Source organism: Pristiophorus japonicus, chromosome 2 (assembly GCF_044704955.1).
Source record: "Pristiophorus japonicus isolate sPriJap1 chromosome 2, sPriJap1.hap1, whole genome shotgun sequence".
Lineage (NCBI taxonomy): Eukaryota > Metazoa > Chordata > Chondrichthyes > Pristiophoridae > Pristiophorus > Pristiophorus japonicus.
In genome coordinates, this window is record NC_091978.1 from 161,010,304 (window position 1) to 161,030,707 (window position 20,404).

The 20,404-nt window shown below is 43.3% G+C and overlaps 1 protein-coding gene across 1 annotated transcript in view; it reads left to right on the forward strand.

Annotated features, from left to right (window-relative positions):
* commd8 (COMM domain containing 8) overlaps positions 1–20,404 on the forward strand; it is a 63,219-nt gene that overhangs the window by 35,207 nt on the left and 7,608 nt on the right. The window contains exon 4 of the mRNA XM_070863067.1: positions 5,065–5,220. Coding sequence (XP_070719168.1) covers positions 5,065–5,220 — 156 coding nt within the window. The remainder of the gene's footprint in view (positions 1–5,064; positions 5,221–20,404) is intronic.

Sequence of the window (20,404 nt, forward strand, 5' to 3'; positions counted from 1 at the left end):
ATCTTTTCCCGCATCACGTACGGCACCGCTCTGGCCTTGTGGTGCACTGGCCTGGTGTCTGGGTTTATGTGAATCACTACCTTGGCCCCCATGTTGTGTGGGACGGACTTGTTGGGCTGGGTGCTCTTGTGTGCCATTGCTCATTGTTCATAGGTTTATATGTAACCTTCAGGGCTGCTGACCAAGGACCATGTGGCTGTTTGTCGGCCGGCGTGGACACGATGGGCCGAAATGGCCTCCTTCTGCGTTGTAAATTTCTAGTTTCGTCTTTCTATCCCACACAGTAATGATATAAGTGACCAGATAATTTGCTTTTTATTGGTGTTGGTTGAGAGATAAATGTTGACCAGAGCACTGGGGAAAACTCCCCTGCTGCTCTTGGAAAAATACTTGAGAGAACAGATAGGGCCTTATCTCATCTGAAAGATGACACCTCCAACAATGCAGCACTCCTTTAGTACTGCACTGGGCTGATGGGCTGAGGTGGTATGGAGTACTGCACTGCACTGAGATGTTGGCCTAGATTATTGACACAAGTCTCAGCAGAGGAACTTGAATCCACAACTTTCTGACTCTGAGGTGAGAGTACTACGAATGAGCCATGGCTCTGCTGGTCATCTCAGTGGATTAGTCCTCGCTTGGTTCTGCTCGTACTTACTCGATCATAGTGCTTTACTTCTATTCCCAACTACGTGCTTCCAGAGTCCCGAAGGATCTATCCTCAGCCCTCTTCTTCCTCATTTGCATCATCTGCTTATAGGGAATCAGTTTCCACATGTACATTGGCGGGATCCAGGCCTACCTCTCTACCACCTCTCTCTACTCCTCCACTGCCTCTGTGCTGCCAGTTTGATTGTCTGACACCCAGTCTTGGGATGAACCTTAACTTCCTCCAGCTAAATCTTGGGAGGTCTGAAGTCATTGTCTTTGGCTCCCACCACAATTTATGCTCCCTTGTCATTAAATCAGTCCTCCCTTCCCGACCACTATCTTGAACTGAACCAGATTATTCATAATTCTTGGGGTGCTGTTTGACGATGAGCTGAGTTTCCACCCTCGTATCCTCTCCCTCACAGAACCCACCTACTCTCACCACCTTGATATTGTCCTTCTCCATACCACCTCAGCCCATCTGCTGACGTCCTCATTCATGCCTTTGTTGCATTCAGATAATGCCCTCTTTGTTGCCCTCTTATCCTGCACTGTCTATAAACTCCCACTTTGCAATAGCCTTGCCCATCCTTGCCTCTGTAACCTCCTCCAACCCTACATCACTACCTCTCCCTCGAATAAACTTCTTTTGACTCTGACGTCTTGTGCATTATCTGTTTGCCCCATCATTGGTAGTCATGCCTTCAGCTGCCTAGGTCTCACTCTGGAATTCTCATTAAACCTCTCTCTACTTTCCTCTTTGATCACCTCTTTCCTCTTGATCTCTCCTCCTAATCTCCTCTTTGACTTGGTGTTAGTTATCCTCATGCTTCAGTGAAGCACCTCCTTGTAGTGAGCAAGTTTTTGGCCCACCTCTCTAACTGAAATATCTACTATCCAAAGTAAATTTTAAATATAATTTAAAAATAATTAATTCACATGTTCAAAATTCTGAAGGAGTTTGATAGAGTAGATGAGGAGAAACGGTTACTGCTGGCAGGTGAGTCATTAACCCAAGGATACAAATGTAAGATCATTGACAAAAGAACCGGGGGTGGAGAATGGTTTTTAATGCAACGAGTTATGGTCTGGAATGCATTACCTGAAATTGTGGTGGAAGCCCAGGAGAATTGGATAAACACTTGAAAACGAAAAAGTTGCAGCACTATGGGGGAAAAGCAGGTGAGTGGGACTAATTGGATACCTGTAGCTCTTTCAAAGAGCAGGAGTAGGCACAATGGGTCCAGTTGCTGCCTCCTCTGCTGTATTCTATAATAACATGATTAAATATATCCTTTTTGAGTTGTGTCTTTTTACTGCCTGTTATTAAAGTTTCCACTTGAAGGCCTTAGCCGTTCCTAAAAGTCTGAGCCTGGTCTTGATATTTTTGCTTAGAATAGTAAATATTAGCTCAAGGCCAGTCTTGCTGAGGATATAATCGGTATAACTTAAACTAATCAAATGATGGAATGCTTCTATCTCAACCTGTGACAACATTTGGAGAAAAGCTGTCGGATAAAATTTAAAAACTTTATTCAGGTAAATTTTATTTGAGTGTTTTAAGTGTTTTTATTTAAGATCCTCACCCCACCTATAATCTTGCTTGACCTGAATGCTGCACTTGAACCTGAATGTATGTGCGCAACACCAAGGAAGCTTGACGAGTACTTACTAAACTTCAAAGTGTATTAGCTGAGGGAGAGAGAAGGGCAAGCTCACACACTTCTGATTTTGAAAGCAAAATGTCTGCCACCTGTGTTTTGTGGTAGTTAGTAAATGTAAGCATTTTAATTGCTGACACCTGTCCAAGAGCTGGTGGAAGGATGTGTGTATACTGTCAGGAGCTGCCTGTCTTTTACAAGGAACTCATCAGGGTCTGGAACAAAGTCTCCACCAAGCGCAGCTCTCCACCGGCTGGAGTGGCGGCTGTCCTGCAAGAGCCGCTGCTCGGGAATCCGTACCTCCACGACCGAGGTTTTAGGTGGCAGTCGGACGAGAGGGCTGTGGCTGGTGAGGTGACCAGGGTCAGGGACCTGCTCGATGGCGGAGGAGTGGGCTGGATGGCGCCAGACACGCTGGTGCGGCGCCTAAACTCTGCCAACGTCCGCCACGCGGCCGATGCCATCGAGTCGCTAAAAACAGCTCTGGGCCCCGACTCCGTTAGGTGTGTCGAGGAGGCTCAAGCACGTGGGGAGATCCCGTCCGAACTGACCCCCGTCCGGACAGAATTCCTCATCGGCGCCAAACCCCGGAACCTCCCTCGGGAGCCGGCGCCTCACAACTTGAGCCGCCTCGGGGAAATCCCCTCCGTGCCTTTCAGTTCTGCGCGGAGGGGTTTCCTGTACGGGCTGCTCCTGCACACTCTCAACTTTGCCATCCTCGTCTGCCGTCCGGACACGCCATGGCGTACCATCTTGCCGTCCGGAGGAGGCGGGGGTCCCCGATGGAGTGCACTCTACGCGGGAGTCCTCCCACTATTCATCGGGGACTTGGCCTGGAGGGTGGTGCACGGAGCAGTGCCGTGCAACAAATTTTTAAGCCAGTTCACGGACTCCCAGGCCGCCTGCAATTTCTGCGGTCTGGAAGAGTCTGTGTTCCATGTTTTTATGGAGTGTGCGAGGTTGCAGCCCCTGTTTCATTATTTAAAGGGGCTGCTCCTCAATTTCTGGCTGCACTTCAGTCCCACACTTGATCTGTGGGCACCCTGTGCGGAGGGGAGCGGGTAGGTCCGAGGGCCTCCTCGTAGGACTGCTCCTGGGCACGGCCAAGGGTGCCATCAGCCGGTCCAGGCAGCGGGCGGTCGAGGGGGTCGTTCAGCCTGACTGCCTGCCTCTCTTCCACGCGTACATCCGTGCCAGGGTGTCCTTGGAGATGGAGCACGCGGTGTCCACCGGTACGCTCGCGGCCTTCCGAGAGAGGTGGGCGCCGGAGGGACTGGAGTGCATCATCAGGCCCGGCAACCAAATTTTAATTTGATTTTATGTTTTAAAGTTTAATTTTTAATTGCCGTGTTTTTAGTGTCCCCCTCCCCTTTTATAGGGGGCACTTGGAAAAAAATTTGATTTTAGTGCCCAAAAAAACCCCCCAAAAATACAAAAAACCCCCCAAAAAAACACAAAAAAAAGGGCCTTGAAAATGTTTGGTGTGTCCCCCAGATCGGGGGGCATGATTTAATGTTTTTCTCCCAAAAGAGTTGTGTGTATACTGTCCCACGAACCAAACACAAAATGGTAGATTTATTTGCAAAAACTCTTGGCTATAAACCAGTGCTGTCAGATCTAGGACTGAATAAGTCTGGAACAAGTTATATCCTTTTTTTGAGTTGTTGAAAAGCACTGAAAGTACCCCACTCATCACAGATAACCAGGCAGTTTGAATTGCAAAGAATTGATGAAGGCAATTCACTTGAAGCTATGGAGCTTGTATAGTTTCATCGTACAGTTTGAGTAACTCTAAATGAGAATGTATTATGGGAAGAATGTTGCTGGAATTTAAAGGAAAGGCAATGATTTTAACTGACGGGATAATGGGAGCTGAAAATATTGCTGTTGAGCTGAAAAGATGGAAAGACAGCATTTCTCCAGTGAACCAATAAAGTATTGTTTTTTTATGGAAAAAGTGCATTTTAAATATTTATTTTGAAGGTACAGTAATGCGCCTTGATTTCAAGCTTCAATGAGCTGTGTGACAGGAGATTGATAATTGCAATCACAATTGATTGATCATCCCCAGAAAAGCCATGAAAGGCATGGGAAGCTAATGTCTGGCAAATAGGAAGGGAAAAACAGCATGGGGGCCAGGGAATATCAGAGTACTGAACGAATGAAGTTTGTAATCAGTTGAGCGTATTCTTGAAGATACTTCAACAGTAGCAGGGTTCAAATATTTATATCTTATTCACAAGTAGCTGAAGTGGACTGTAATAAAATCATAAACTTCTTTGTTTTTTATATTCAATTTTTAAATCTTAAACTAATGTGTACAGTACCACTAAACATGATAAAGCTGCTTGTTGTATTAAGCAGCAAAACAAATACAAAACACTTCCCATTTTGTAAACTAGTACAATCTAGTTTGCAGTTGTATAAGTGAATAGTCTATATAGTGCTTCTTTGTTTCATTTTCACAAGGAATTGTATTCCATTTGTTCTTTAAACTGTTGGAACTCTTTAAATAGTCAATTAATTATACTGGTAAGTAGCTGGAGTACAGATGCATGAATACTGTACAAAGTGTTTTGGACATTTGTACAGGAAGCTGAATATGCTGTGTACAAATGGGAAGTCAATTAGTTTTCTTTCGTGAGTACATGGACAATATACAAACTATTCTAGATTCAATCCATTGATTCGAACCAAAGGGGACGTTTAAACTTGAATTTACAAAGTTCACTTAGAATGTTTTTTATTTCAGTTACCTCTGTCGAGTGATAAGATTGCTTTTCTTCAAACACCACTGCTGAACCTTGACCTTGATGTTCGGGAAAATGGAGGACTGAAGCCTGTTTCCATTGAGATGGACAAAGAAGAGCTGCAAACCCTAATTCACTCTCTGGAGGCTGCAAATAAGGTAGTTTTTATGTATTTGAGTCTGTATTTATATGCTGCCTAATAATTCTTGAATTTTTCCTCAAGTTGCTGATTTTCTGAAGGTGACGACTCTTGTTGAAGTCTAGGTACACAGGCACCAACAGATCCAATACTTTTCCCCAGTGGCCATTTTTATGTGAATCTAGAAGTGAATGTTGGTAAGCTATATTTCCAAGGGAGGAGATGCATCACAACTAGGCCCAATTCTATTCTTATCCAATGGCCATACTTGCAATTTTTCCTATGGATAACGACTCTAGCTGCTTTTTAATCTTTTTTTTAAAACCCTCTATAGCCTTAAGGGGTAACCTAGTAATTGTTTTAAAGACTAGGTAGTTTTTCTGTTGGTGTATGTTATTAAATTAGTTATTTTTCTGTATTTGAAAATGTTTTATTTTAGGCAAAGTAGTAAATATTGTTTATAGCGGACGCATTCGTGCCAATGCGATTTTCTCATATTATATATGATGGCCGGTATATTGTGCTATAAACTGTAGATATATTTTTATTGTGGAATCCAGGAAAATACCACTTCTCTCAATGAATTCTCTCTTTGCTGATTTTTGCCTCACTGGTGCTCTTGTTTCTTTGCTACTGCTGCTCTTCTGGGGTTTGAATTGTGCTGCATTTTGTGGGCAGGATTAGGAATTCCCATTCAGAGCATGCTCTCACTATTATGACAAGAATGTTGTTGTTGTCGCTCGTCAGCATCTGCACTTCCTGAACCTCTATCTGAATGAACTTCCATACTGCTAGACTCTGGACCTGACCAAACACCCCCAAGCTCCGTAGCGCCTACTTCACCCTGGCCACGGTCATTGAGAAACTGGCGGATCAGAGAGCAGGACCTGTCATTCAATTAAACAACCCAAACACTTAATTAGGGCACTAAATTTTGGCTGCTGGGATTATTGTGCAATCAGTGTTGTTTTTGTTAAATATAAATATATTTTAGAAAATCATGCATCAGTTTTTCATGTGTACTTCACTTGTACAATATCACGGACTTGATTCCTGAAACTGATCAATTCTGTTTATTTCTGCCTAAAATAAATTGAACAAATATGCTATAACCGGCAACTTTGAAGTTGACGTTCATGCTAATGGCCTATAGTTATTGCTTTTTGGCTGATATAAACGACTGCCCATTTAAATGTGGAGGTTAAGTGGTGGTGACTATCACGCATTATGGAATTGATGTCGGCTTCCCCAAGTACAGTGTTGGGTAAACTTGTATATGGTAATTGTTTAGGTCAACAACAACTTCAAATACATAATACTAAGCACTTGGGAATTTTATTGTTACTTAAAATATTTAGGAACATCTTCTGAAGTTTTACTTGTATCTCACAACTTTTGTGTGTTCGGGGTGCAGAACGGAGGAATGGGCCAGGGTCAGAGGAGACGGGGATAGTGGGGATGGGGAGAGGAGTGTGAAAAGACTCGAGGGAGCACGCCTGAAAACCCTGTCAGCCAGGGGTGGGGAATGGGGCAGTGGCTGGAGCCCAAAAAGTGTAACATCAGGAAGGGTGGGGCCTTCTACAGAGTAACAGATTTCCAACTAAATTCTTTGAATTAATTTTAAAATTCATTTGGCAAAGATTCCTGGGAAATGAAAAGAACATTTTATTGGCCATTTTATTAACCTGCATTGTAATTTTGTCATTTGAAAAAACTACCAAACTGATTTCTACAGCAATTTGGCTGAAATTTGCCCCTCAGCTGCCTACTACTAAATGATTGGAAACAATAAAAACAGAAAATGTAGAAAATACGCCATGTACCATCAACATCTGAAACCATAGAAGACCAGTTAATGGAGAGCTATTTGTCAGTTGTGGAAAAATGAAATCAAGAAAGCCTTTCTAGAACTGAAAGAAGCATATAGAAGAGACTAACACGTATAAGTACTCTTTAAAATATGTCACGTCTTAATTTCAAATACAATAAATATACATCAAGTAGTTTCCCTATCGGTTTGTTGATTCCAAAGCCATAATATCTGAAATTATTGATTTGGTGTATCTTTGATAGCATGCAAAGGTGGCTTCTGCTTTGACATAAGCTGTAATGCTACTGTTCAAAGAAGTTGAATGCTGAGTCTTCATCTAAACGTTTGTTCAAAATATTGGCCCCGAGTTTGCGGTCAGAGGCTTCACACGTGGAAATGCCTCCGATCTGCAAATAAAATGCCCACCCACCTTGTGGTCCGTGAGGTACGGAGATGTGCAATCCTGGGGCTCTCCTGGTAACTGCAGGAAGAGGCCCACATATCTTTGGTGCACGCGGATCACAAGTGCCCCTGGGATCACGTGGGCCAGCCCAACGAGAAGGGAATCCCCATTCATGTTTATGGGGATTCCGTATGTAGGGAAACTCCATAAGTATGACTGGGAATACCTCCAAAAATACATCTACACATCAAATACATTAAAAAAAAAATCTCCCATTTAAAATTAATTAAAATGGCATTTAATTAAATATTTAAAGCAAAAATGTAATGGCTTAGCAATCCCGGCCTCCCCGGGTCCGTACTGAGTATGTATGGACCCAGGGAGGCCCCGCACAAAACAGTTTTCAGCGCACAATGCGCATGCACTGAAAACCGGCTTTTCTGATCTGTCAAGCCAGAGCTTGACAGATCATGCGTATCTCTGGAGCGAGGACATTTGCATGGTTAAGATTGCGGCATTTACCCATCTCTTGCCCAGCGGATGTCCTGAAAATTCTTGAGCCTGATGAAAGCAGGCGCATAGCCTACTTTTACAGGCGTAAGAGTTTTAAAACATACAAAAACGTAGTAAAATAAAATTTTACAAACACATTTTAATGTTAAAAACCCTGTCCACTCAGGGAAGTTTATTTTAAACCATAATTTTTCAAAAAATTGGAAAAATATATATATTTTTATGACATTAATAACTTTAATTTAAATTAATCGTAAATTTGTGGTGTATTTTTTCAATTTTTTTATTTTTGTTTGGATGGGGTTTCTCTCACTCATAATGGGAACTCCTACGTACGGAGTTCCCATTATTATGAATGAGAAAATACTGTACTTGGATTGGCTGCCCAGTGCCTTTTGACTCCAGCTCCAGCATATACGGACGTTCCGATGCACAGGGAGAGGATGCTTCGGGACCAGGATCGCTGGTGGGCGCAGCAAGAACAAGTAGGTGCGCATCTTTTTTAACATTTTCTGTCGATTGCCCGCACGAAGCCCTCAACCGGGATTTCTAGGCCAATACTTTCAAAAATAAATTTACATGTTTTAAAGGGGCTAAAAATAAACTTAACTTATTTCACAGGTTTTTAAATGTATAAATAATTTATAACATTTAATTTTTTTTAAACAACTTTTGCGCTAGTAAAAGCAGGCCTTGTGTAAGTATATCATGGGCATTCGCTGTGCAGAAATTGGGTAAATAGCCCAACACTGCCCGCGAATGCCCTTTTCCCGGGATATGGTACAGAATTCTTGACAGAGGTTCCGGGTTTTAGTGCATGCCTAAGCCCGGAACTTGTACGGCCCCTACGGGCACATGTGCAACTCGTACGCGTCCGTAGAGGGCGCAAATGATGGCCCACTGTGCTTTTGAAAACCTTGACCGTGTAAAGACTAGAGGAGCTATCTGTTGAAATAACAAACTTTGTGGCATATATTCTTATCATCCTAGCTTTCTTGTCTTCTCGAAGGCATATCATTATTCAGACTGTAGCCATGGCAAAAATTCTCATGGTTTAAATTGTATCTTTCAAATGAAGGACTGTGGAAAAATTTACAAAGTTTATTCTTTTTCCTTCACCATTCTAATCTATAACTACAGGTATATTAATGACTCACAAAGAAACATTCTTTACATTAGCTTAGTTCAAAGTCTCAATTATGTTTGCGAGCCCTGTCTAAAATGCTTAGGGGCCGAAATTCTGGCGCTCCTGTGATTTCTTAGCTGGTTTTACCTCCAGGAACATGGAGGTGGCCATCTGTTCCATTTTCAGCTCTTTGAAGATTTTTTATGTTGGACCGGAAGTCTGTCATAAAGGGGGCGGAAGTGCGGCGGTAAGTCGGGCTGCGGGGCGGAAGTTAGGGCAGGATTGAGTCTCCGCCGCTGTCAATTAATGGCGGAGTGGTGGTGATGTCACTGCGCGTGTGCGTCACCACACTCTCTCCCCTCCGTTAAACGGCCACCAGGGAGGGTTTTGGTCGCGCTGGCACCCAAGAGGGGGGGTGCCCGGCCAATCCCGGGGGCACAATACTCCAGCCGACATGGAAGTTGGCCAGCAATAAAATATATATGGCGGCTGCGGCATTCGGCCCTCCCCTTTAATCTCTGCCACAGGGCCGAGAGAGGAGACAAGGTACACTGACAGAAAAAGCTGTCGGAGGCACCTTTCATCGGCTCGTGGATTTTTATTTTTAGCTGAATTTAGGTCGGAATAAAATGGAGGTGAGGGTTAGTGGCAGTGTGCGCTTTTATGACTCACTTGCGGCAGTCAGCAGCAGCGGGGCGGAAGTGGGGACAGGCCGAAAAATCCCCGACCTGAATTTGGGTCGGAGCGGCCAGTTGACTGCAAAGCAGCGGCCACGGGATTCCGCCACGTGGCCGCTGCAAATGGGCAGTAACTGGTCTTACCGAGACCCTGAATTTTGGTCCCTTAGAATTCAAGATAATTTCTTCAGTTTAGATGTCAATTTTATAAGGAGCCAGGACCCTTTCAGTGAATGGATCTTTAATGTAGATTGGAATTCAGATTGGAACTGATGCCACCTTGGAGACCTGTGTAACAAAAATGAAGCAATTTAGCCATCCCCATTATATACTGAGAATTGGTTAAAAATCAGCTTCACCCAGTCACTGCTTTGAAGATACTTCTCAGCCTACCCCTCTCAAATCAGTGAGTCTGTTAAGCTTTTGAAGAGGCAAGAGTATAATCTTGAAACTTCCAAGCGTGTCCGTTAAGTCAGCTACTTCTATAGTTGGTGAAGAAAAAAGGACAAAAGAGCTCTATATATAGAAAAATTAATTAAAATTTAGCAAATTATTTTCTACTAGGAGCTAACTAAACTAAATTGCTGTAAAACATATTAGCCCAGATTTTGCTGCCTAAATATGTGATTTTAATGTATACACAGTTATCAATGTGTAAAAGTCCCTTACACTCCAAGGTTTGTCCCTTAGAGGCTGAAACAGGAGAAATTATAATGGGAAATAAGGAAATGGCAGAGACTTTAAACAAATATTTTGTATCTGCCTTCACATTACAAGATATAAAAAGTGTACCAAAAATAGTGGGGAACCAAAGGGCTAAAGAGAGTGAGGAGCTTGAAGCAATTAAAGTAGGAAAAAAGTGGAGTGGAGTTGGAAAAACTATCGGAAAACCGACAAAGCCTGTGAACCTGATGGCCTACATCCTAGGGTTCTAAAAGAGGAGGGTGCAGAGATAGTGGGATGCATTGGTTTTGATCTTCCAAAATTCCCTAGATTCTAGAACGGTCCCAGAAAATTGGAAGATAGAAATTGTAACCTCGCTATTCAAGAAAGGAGGGAGAGAAAACCGGGAACTAAAGGCCAGTTAGCGTGGCATCAGTTGTCACGAAAATGTTGGAATCCATTAAGGAAGTGGTAGCAGGGCATTTAGAGAATCATATAATTGGGAAGTGTCAACATGGTTTTATGAAAGGGAAATGACGTTTAACAAATTTGAGAATTTTTTGAGGATGCAATTAGGTTAGATAAAGGAACCAGTGGATGTCGTATATTTTGGATTTCCAAAAGGCAGTCGACAAGATGTCACAAAAGATTGTTGCACAAGATAAGGACTCATGGGGTTGGGGGGGTAATCATCATCATCATCATAGGCAGTCCCTCGGAATCGAGGACGACTTGCTTCCACTCTAAAAGTGAGTTCTCGGGTGGCTGAACAGTCCAATATGAGAACCACAGTCTCTGTCACAGATGGGGCAGATAGTCGTTGAGGGAAGGGGTGAGTGAGTCTGGTTTGCCGCACGCTCTTTCCGTTGCCTGCGCTTGATTTCTGCATGCTCTCAGCGAAGAGACTTGAGGTGCTCAGCGCCCTCCCGGATGTGCTTCCTCCACTTAATATAGTAGGATTGGTTAACAGACAGCAAACAAAGAGCAGAGATAAACTGATAATTTACAGGTTGGCAGGCTGTAACTAGTGGGGTGCCGCAAGGATCAGTGCTTGGGTCTCGGCTATTTACAATTTATATTAATGATGTAGATGAAGGGATGGAGCGTAAAGTATCCAAGCTTGCTAACCTCAAGCTAGATGGGAAAGTAAGCTGTGAGGAGGACACAGAACCTGTGATGACAGGTTAAGTGAGTGGGCAGTCGGGTGGCATTTGGAGTATAACGTGGGGAAATGTGAGGTTATTCACTGGTAGGCAGAATAGAAAAACAAAATACTTTATAAATGGTGAAAAACTATTTAATGTTGGTGTTCAGAGAGATTTTAAGGTCCTTGTACATGAAACATACAGTTAGCATGCAGGTACAGGAAGAAATTAGGAAGGGACATGCCATGCTGGCCTTTTATTGCAATGGTGTTGGCGTGCAAGACTAAGGAAGTCTTGCTACAATTGTACAAGGCTTTGGTGAGACCACACCTGGAATACCGTGCTCAGTTTTGGTCTCATTTGAGGAAGGATATACTTGCCTTGGATGTGGTGCAACAAAAAGGTTCACTCGATTGATTCCTGCGATGCGTTGTCCTATGAGGAGAGATTAAATAGATTGGGTCTATACTCTCGAGTTTAGAAGAATGAGAGGTGATCTCATTGAAACATTTAAGATTCTGAGGGGGATTGACAGGGTAGAGGCTGAGAGGATGTTTTCCCTGGCTGGAAAGTCTAGAACGTGGCGGCATAGTCTTAAGACTGAGATGAGTAGGAATTTCTTCACTCAGAGGGTTGTGAATCTTTGGAATCCTTTACCCCAAAGGGCTTTAGATACTGAATTGTTGAATATCTTCAAGGCTGAAAGAGATAGATTTTTGGACTCTAGGGGAATCAAGGGACATAGAGAACGGGTGGGAAAGTGGAGTTGAAGTCGAAGATCAGCCATGATTGAATAGGGGAGCAGGCTTGTGGGGCTGTATGGGCTACTCCTCTTTGTTCTTGTGTAAACCGTCCAGCAAATTGTGATGAGGAAGAGATACCTTGTGAATTATGAATTGCCACAAGTTGTTTGATGATTTGTGCCCTTCCACCACTAGCCTCGTGAAAACGGCAGCTTGCTATCAATTTCCCTATGAGTTTCGAGAAATTGCTACATTTGCACATTAATTGCCAATTCAATTTGCCACAGAAAGTTAGGGCTACAACCTACCAGCGCAAGTATCTTTTTTTAATGACGAGATTTATGTTCCTACAATACCTCTCAACCTCCCCAGCCTAGAAAAGGAACAATTGAAACTGTGGAGTTTCATTCCTCCTTCCTTTCGCAATCCAATCTTTCTTTCCCTCTTTATGTCTCTTTTGGTATCTGATTTGTCTTTAAATTCACCCTATTTTCTTCTGTCATTCCTGTTTCTTTCTCAATCCTGTTTCTTTCTCGGTCCTTAAAATCAACAGTCTATCTCTTTAATCACTGAGATTTGTCGTTCACCAAGGTTACCCCATTGCCCTCACCATGCTTTATTAGCTTGCACTTCCAGCAACTTGCAGAGCGAAATTTTTCAGGTTGAACAGTGAGGGGAAAAAGTCTTGATTAACTGGGCATGCTGTGAGATGCTCTGCTCCAGCAAAATCTGGGCCATTATGTTGCTGCTATAATTTTCTTCTATTACTGTTCAATAAAGTTATTTGGCAGTTAAAAAAACTTAAAACAAGGTCTAATGTAGTTTTGTTCTGTCTTAAGAGCAAGAGGCGCAAGCAATAGAACTGGTAGTTGGAAATAATTTGAAGAAAATAGTTCTCTGGCCATGCAGTGAGACTTGCCTAGATATCTGAGCAAGTGAAAACGTTTTGAGGACTTAGGGCTCCCATCAGGTATGAAATATTTTCGATTTAACTAGATGGAACATGGCTGTCACATGCGATTAGAACCAGGAATGTTGTGATGTTGTGGCTGAGATCAGCTAAGTCGCCCCACATATCCGGGATTGAGTATGGAACTTTCCTGGTTGGAGTAGCTGAGTACCACACTGGGTACACTTGCCAATGAAGAAGATTGGAATATTTGTGACATGAAAATAGAATGGTGATCCAAATCTGATCCCAGATTCAAAGACAAAATCATGTTCTCCTTTTTATATCCTGAAATTGCTTCTATCACTTGGTTTTTCTGAACCATGAGTGCTGAGAGAAATTGATGATTTGGCAACCTAAATTAACATTGGTCAAAAATTAGTTAATAACCTATTCAACATGAACTCCATATTAGTTTGGTTGTTCTACAGGTTCAGGAAATAACAAGTAATTGTGATGCTGAGTTGCACTCTTAAAATTATTCTATTCACATTCTCTTTTTGGATGCCTTTATCGAATGCGGAAAAGTAATGCATTCTTTGCACTCTCTGAATTATTCTTTAGGGGATACCATCAAGAGCTGCACAAAAGCAGCCTGCATGACTGGTTTGTGTTTCTTTTTCTTCCCCATGACAAATGATACAGTTTTGTACCTTGCACTTATGTCCACTAGGAATTTGCCTAGACTCCTTTCTTTTAGGATGCTTTGTCAACAGACAAGGGGACATTAGTTCCATTAGCCTAGGCTATAATTCAGACTTGAGTGGCAGAGATGAAAGTACATTAGTTTAACTCATTGCATTTCTCTGCCTTCCCAACTCTTCTTTCGACTATCCACTTTTTTCCCCCTTTTCTACTATACATTTTTTGTGGAACAATTAAAGTTCAAACTAGGTGATTCTGTCATTGTTTTACTAACATCTTAGTTATGAATTTGGGATTGTTGTAAGCATTTATTTTTTTTACCATGCTGCCTTGCCTGGACTATGTCAGAGTGTGCAAGTCATTTTCACCATTTAGCTTTTGCTACATTCAAGTCGATGTGCTTTTGATTAAGACCACAGCCTCATATGTGAGAGACTGAACTCTCTTGATTTTACAAATATTGATTGTGTCTGGAAAGTTATCCAACAACTGGTTGTGGCTGGTATTAAAGATGCATGATGACAATACTCATTTAAAAGCTGTTTTCGATGCTCTGCAAAACGCTTGAGATCAGTGAGCTGAAAAAAATAAACTTGAATCACATTGTCCATTGCATTAATAATTTGTCAGTCTGCTATCTGTTACTAATTGTATCTGGCACATGTGGATCTTCCAGTGGGAAAAGTGGGCCTATTGCATAACTACTGCACGTATGCTTTCCTGTCGGTCCAACTTGTATGACGTAAATACTAACCTATTTTTAGGTTGCTGCGCAGCCATAATTTTCTCAGTACATGTGTCGAGTCTCTAGATAGGAAAGCAGGGATTCTATAATTATATGGCGAATTGTTTTAAATCAAAAAATCAGAAATGTATTCTTCATTAGTTCTGTACTATATTACTGATTTAGCATGATTAACAAAAGACACGGAAAAATTCTATCACATTTGCCTTGAGGCAAAAGATATATTTACATCACTTATTTTTAAAATGTATTGTGCCATAAACCAAATGTTTAGTTATTCTAGATGTTCCACTTGCTACTCAAATTTTATGGTGTACTACAAATACACATTCTGTGTGCGCTATTGTGCTCCTCAACATGGGGTATCGCTGTAGATAATAGATTTCTACTTTTAAGTACCAGTATTGAGTACTTTGAAACATGAATAGTGCACATTTTGATATGCAGAATAAATCTCTTGCTACATTACCACAACAACGTGCCATAAACTCAAATTGCGAGCACCCCTTACTGCATCAATGTTCATTTCCCACGTTGGCCATTCTTGGGCTCTGTTTTGCAACCTGCAGTAACTGGGAAATGGATTGAAACGTCAACATCAGTTAATTTAGAATCTTTGCCGTTATCATTTTTGAGCTGGGTTCAATCTCTGGCGTCAAAGGTGTTATACACTGAAAATTTCTTCTTAGACTGCCTGATCTGCTGGTGTTCAAACCTTTATGAAAATTGGATTTGCAATTTTTCTGCTTTTATTTTCATTTTGCTATCTGAATATTTCTTTACAACATGGGTGAAAAAATAAACCCAGTTTTCATTGTGAGAACTCCCTAAAGACATGTAACTGAGACAGTATTTGAAACTTTGATTAATACAGTTGCAACAAGATCCAAAGAGAGAAATAGCTTGCCAGAAGTTGAATATTTTATCAACCATGGCAGGCTTCATTGTTATGGTGTTCTAAATGAGAGGTTGATTTTTCCTTTTTTTTAAATTACTAAATGATATCCTGTAGCATTGATCAAGTTTTTAAAAAAGCATTTCCTGTAACACACACTGATCAGCTCACTCTTATTCTTGCTATCGCCCTCCTTTCTGTTTCTCTTTCAGTGTGTGTGTCTATGTACCCCACCCACTTCTTATCATCATCTTTGTATTTCTGTTTGTTTGAGTTCTTTTCTTCTTCTTTGTCAGCACATTTCCTCAATCTCCAATTTTTGACCATACCAAAATAGTTCTTTTCAGTGCCACTTTTTAATGCCTTAATTTCTTACCACATTTTCTGCAGTAAAACTGCATAAGATTTATCGCAGAGATAAATTATGTGATGGAACAGAATCAATTTCCACCCATGTTGATACACTTGGGTGAGACTTGTTTGGCATATAGCATTAAACCACTATACCATGACTGAATTTATTGATCTCTTTATGGATTTGATAGTAGATCTTCTCAACAACAACTTGTATTTATATAGCACCTTTAACGTAGAAAAATGTCCCAAGGCGCTCGATGCAAACATTTCCAAGAAATCCAAAATATTCCCTTTATCCATCTATTTCCTAACAGCAACTTGAATTTACGACTCTGAGATGCTAGTCGAATACCATAGTCATGAAACGACAGTACCCCTTATGTAATTAATTTGCTTTTTTATGCCCATTGCTGTCCTGAATACCTTTGCACCAATGAAGATATTTGTCATAGAAAAACCTAATAATTACTGGCCTGCTTTAACGAAACCTAATAATTATTGGACTTCTGCTTGAACTTTATTGGTCTTCTCATGAAATATTCCATACTTAAACTGGTCACTTGTTTTCAGCTTATTCAAATGATATTCAAATATTTGGTGTGAAGACTAATGTCTGCTGAGGAATATTGCACCTGAAAATGTTTCCAAATCTTGGCCTCCTGTAAAATAAGTATGGATTTTGTTTTGACTGAAAAACAGCAAACATTTTGAACTGGATAGAGGATTTAATAAACCTTCATTTGGATGGACCTGTCAAGTGTGCAGAATTCTGTATCTTCAGTTACCATAAATGGAAACCAGGCCTATTTCAGTCTTGTTGTAGGTACCAGCCTATATTGGTAGCGCACTCATCTGAGTCGGTAGACATTGGTTTAAGCCCCACTCTGGAACTTGAGCATGTAATCTTGGCTAACATTCTGGTCGAGTACTGAGGGAGTGCTGGATTAGACTTTTGTATGAGGGGGTAAACTGGGGTCCTGTCGGGTGGATGATGGCCCTATTCAAAAAAAAATAGCAGGGGAGTTATCCCGGAATCCTGGCCAACATTTATTCCTCAACCAACACCATTAAAACAGCATAATTGGTCACTTATCTCATGGCTGTTTGTGGGACCTTGCTGTGTACAAATTAACTGTTACATTTCCCTACAGACACTTGGAATATAGAAACATAGGGCCCAAGTTTCGGGCCGTGCCTAAAACGCGCAGCCCCGACATGGACACCCGTTTTTCTCACCACAAAGTGCGGCTAAAAAATACTTACCTATTCTCCAGCTCCCTGCAGGTCCTCTGGAGCTGGCCGCGGCGCGGCAGGGGGCGGAGCCAGGTCCTTGCGCTGAAAACGGTGCCGGGACCTCTGCACATGGGCGTGCATGTGCAGTAGCTCCAGGCGCCCAAAACTGCGTGGGAGCACGCAGCCCTTAGCCCTGGCCGAATGGCCTCACTGGAGCTGCGTGGATAAGGCTGCCTCCCACGCCCAGCTCCTGCTTCCTCCTGACCCGACTCGACTCCCACTCCCCACTCCCCACCGCCCCTGGACCGGACCGGATCTGCGCTACCCCCCCCCCCCCCCCCCCCCCGACCTGACGCCACCTACCTGTAAATCCGGTGCTGGGGTCGGGCCCGGCCCATTCAGCCTCCCTCTCCTTTCTCTTCAGTCTCCCTCTCCTTTCTCTTCTTCCTCCCCCTCCCTCCCTCTCTTCTTCCTCCCCCTCCCTCCCTCTCTTCTTCCTCCCCCTCCCTCCCTCTCTTCTTCCTCCCCCTCCCTCCCTCTCTTCTTCCTCCCCCTCCCTCCCTCTCTTCTTCCTCCCCCTCCCTCCCTCTCTCCTTCCTCCCCCTCCCTCCCTCTCTCCTTCCTCCCCCTCCCTCCCTCTCTCCTTCCTCCCCCTCCCTCCCTCTCTTCTTCCTCCCCCTCCTTCACTCTCTTCTTCCTCCCCCTCCCTCTCCCTCTCCCTCTCCCTCTCCGTCTTCCTCCCTCTCTTCTTCCTCCCCCTCCCTCTCCCTCTCCGTCTCCCTCGCTCCCTCTCGTCTCCCTCGCTCCCTCTCGTCTCCCTCGCTCCCTCTCGTCTCCCTCGCTCCCTCTCGTCTCCCTCGCTCCCTCTCGTCTCCCTCGCTCCCTCTCGTCTCCCTCGCTCCCTCTCGTCTCCCTCGCTCCCTCTCGTCTCCCTCGCTCCCTCTCGTCTCCCTCGCTCCCTCTCGTCTCCCTCGCTCCCTCTCGTCTCCCTCGCTCCCTCTCGTCTCCCTCGCTCCCTCTCGTCTCCCTCGCTCCCTCTCGTCTCCCTCGCTCCCTCTCGTCTCCCTCGCTCCCTCTCGTCTCCCTCGCTCCCTCTCGTCTCCCTCGCTCCCTCTCGTCTCCCTCGCTCCCTCTCGTCTCCCTCGCTCCCTCTCGTCTCCCTCGCTCCCTCTCGTCTCCCTCGCTCCCTCTCGTCTCCCTCGCTCCCTCTCTCTCAAACACAGACACTGACAGAGAGATAGAGACACACTGGGGGGCCATCCCAGCACGCTGTTGGAGGACTCCCGATGCTGCAGTCGGTAAGTAGAAAATGTTTGTTTTTTATTTTTTATTTTTTTTGATTGATTTATTGATGTATTTATTATTGATGATGGCTCTTTATTTGTAAAACTGAAGTGTTTAATGTTTATAAACTTCTCTTTAAACCTCCCCGTTCCCCACGCCTATTTGTAACCTACACCTGATTTTCTAACTGTAGACAAGGTTTTTCTGCTTACTCCATTCTAAGTTAGTTTGGAGTATGTTTTCACTGCCTAAACTTTCAAAACGGGCGTAAGTGGCCGGACACGCACCCTTTTGGGGAAAAAAAAAAAATCTGTTCCAAACTGAAACTGTTTTAACTGACTAGAACTGGAGCAAACTAAATGCCGAGAATTGCAATTTCTAAGATGCTCCATTCTAAACCAGTTGCTCTAAAACAGGAGCAACTCAGGCCGAAACTTGGCCCCATAGAAAATAGGTGCAGGAGTAGGCCATTCGGCCCTTCGAGCCTGCACCACCATTCAATATGATCATGGCTGATCATGTAACTTCAGTACCCCATTCCTGCTTTCTCTCCATACCCCTTGATCCCTTTAGCCGTAAGGGCCACATCTAACTCCCTTTTGAATATATCTAACAAACTAGCCTCAACAACTTTCTGTAGTAGAGAATTCCACTGGTTCACAACTCTGAGTGAATAAGTTTCTCCTCATCTCTGTCTTAAATGGCTTGTTCCTTAGACTGTGACCACTGGTTCTGGACTTCCCCCAACATCGGGAACATTCTTCCTGCATCTAACCTGTCAAATCCCGTCAGAATTTTATATGTTTTTATGACATCCCCTCTCATTCTTCTAAATTCCAGTGAATATAAGCCTAGTCGATCCAGTCTTTCTTCATATGTCAGTCCTGCCATCCCGGGAATCAGTCTGGTGAACCTTCGCTGCACTGCCTCAATAGCAAGAATGTCCTTCCTCAGATTAGGAGACCAAAACTGTACACAGTATTCAAGGTGTGGCCTCACCAAGGCCCTGTACAACTGCAGTAAGACCTCCCTGCTCCTATACTCAAATCTTCTCACTATGACGGCCAACATGCCATTTGCTGCCTTCTCACCGCCTGCTATACCTGCATGCCAACTGTCAATGACTGATGTATCATGACACCCAGGTCTCGTTGCACCTCCCCTTTTCTTAATCTGTCACCATTCAGATATTCTGCCTCCCTGTTTTTGCCACCAAAGTGGATATCCCCACATTTATCTACATTATACTGCATCTGCCATGCATTTGCCCACTCACCTAACCTGTCCAAGTCACCCTGCAGACTCTTGGCATCATCCTCACAACTCTCACTGCCACCTAGCTTCGTGTCATCTGCAGACTTGGAGATATTACACTCAATTCCTTCATCCAAATCATTAATGTATATTGTAAATAGCTGGGGGTCCAGCACTGAGCCTTGCGGTACCCCACTTGTCACTGCCTGCCATTCTGAAAAGGACCCGTGTATTCCTACTCCTTGCTTCCTGTCTGCCAACCAGTTCTCTATCCACGTCAATACATTACCCCCAATACCATGTGCTTTAATTTTGCACACCAATCTCTTGTGTGGGACCTTGTCAAAAGCCTTTTGAAAGTCCAAATACCACTCTACTAGTTACATCCTCACAAAAATTCTAGAAGATTTGTCAAGCATGATTTCCCTTTCATAAATCCATGCTGACTTGGACCGATCCTGTCACTGCTTTCCAAATGCGTTGCTATTACATCTTCGATAATTGATTCCAACATTTTCCCCACTACTGATGTCCGGCTAACCGGTCTATAATTCCCTGTTTTCTCTTTTCCCCCCTCCTTTTTTTTTTAAAAAGTGGTGTTACATTAGCTACCCTCCAGTCCATAGGAACTAATCCAGAGTCGATCGACTGTTGGAAAATGATCACCAATGCATCCACTATTTCTAGGGCCACTTCCTTAAGTACTCTGGGTGCAGACTATCAGGCCCTGGGGATTTATCGGCCTTCAATCCCATCAATTT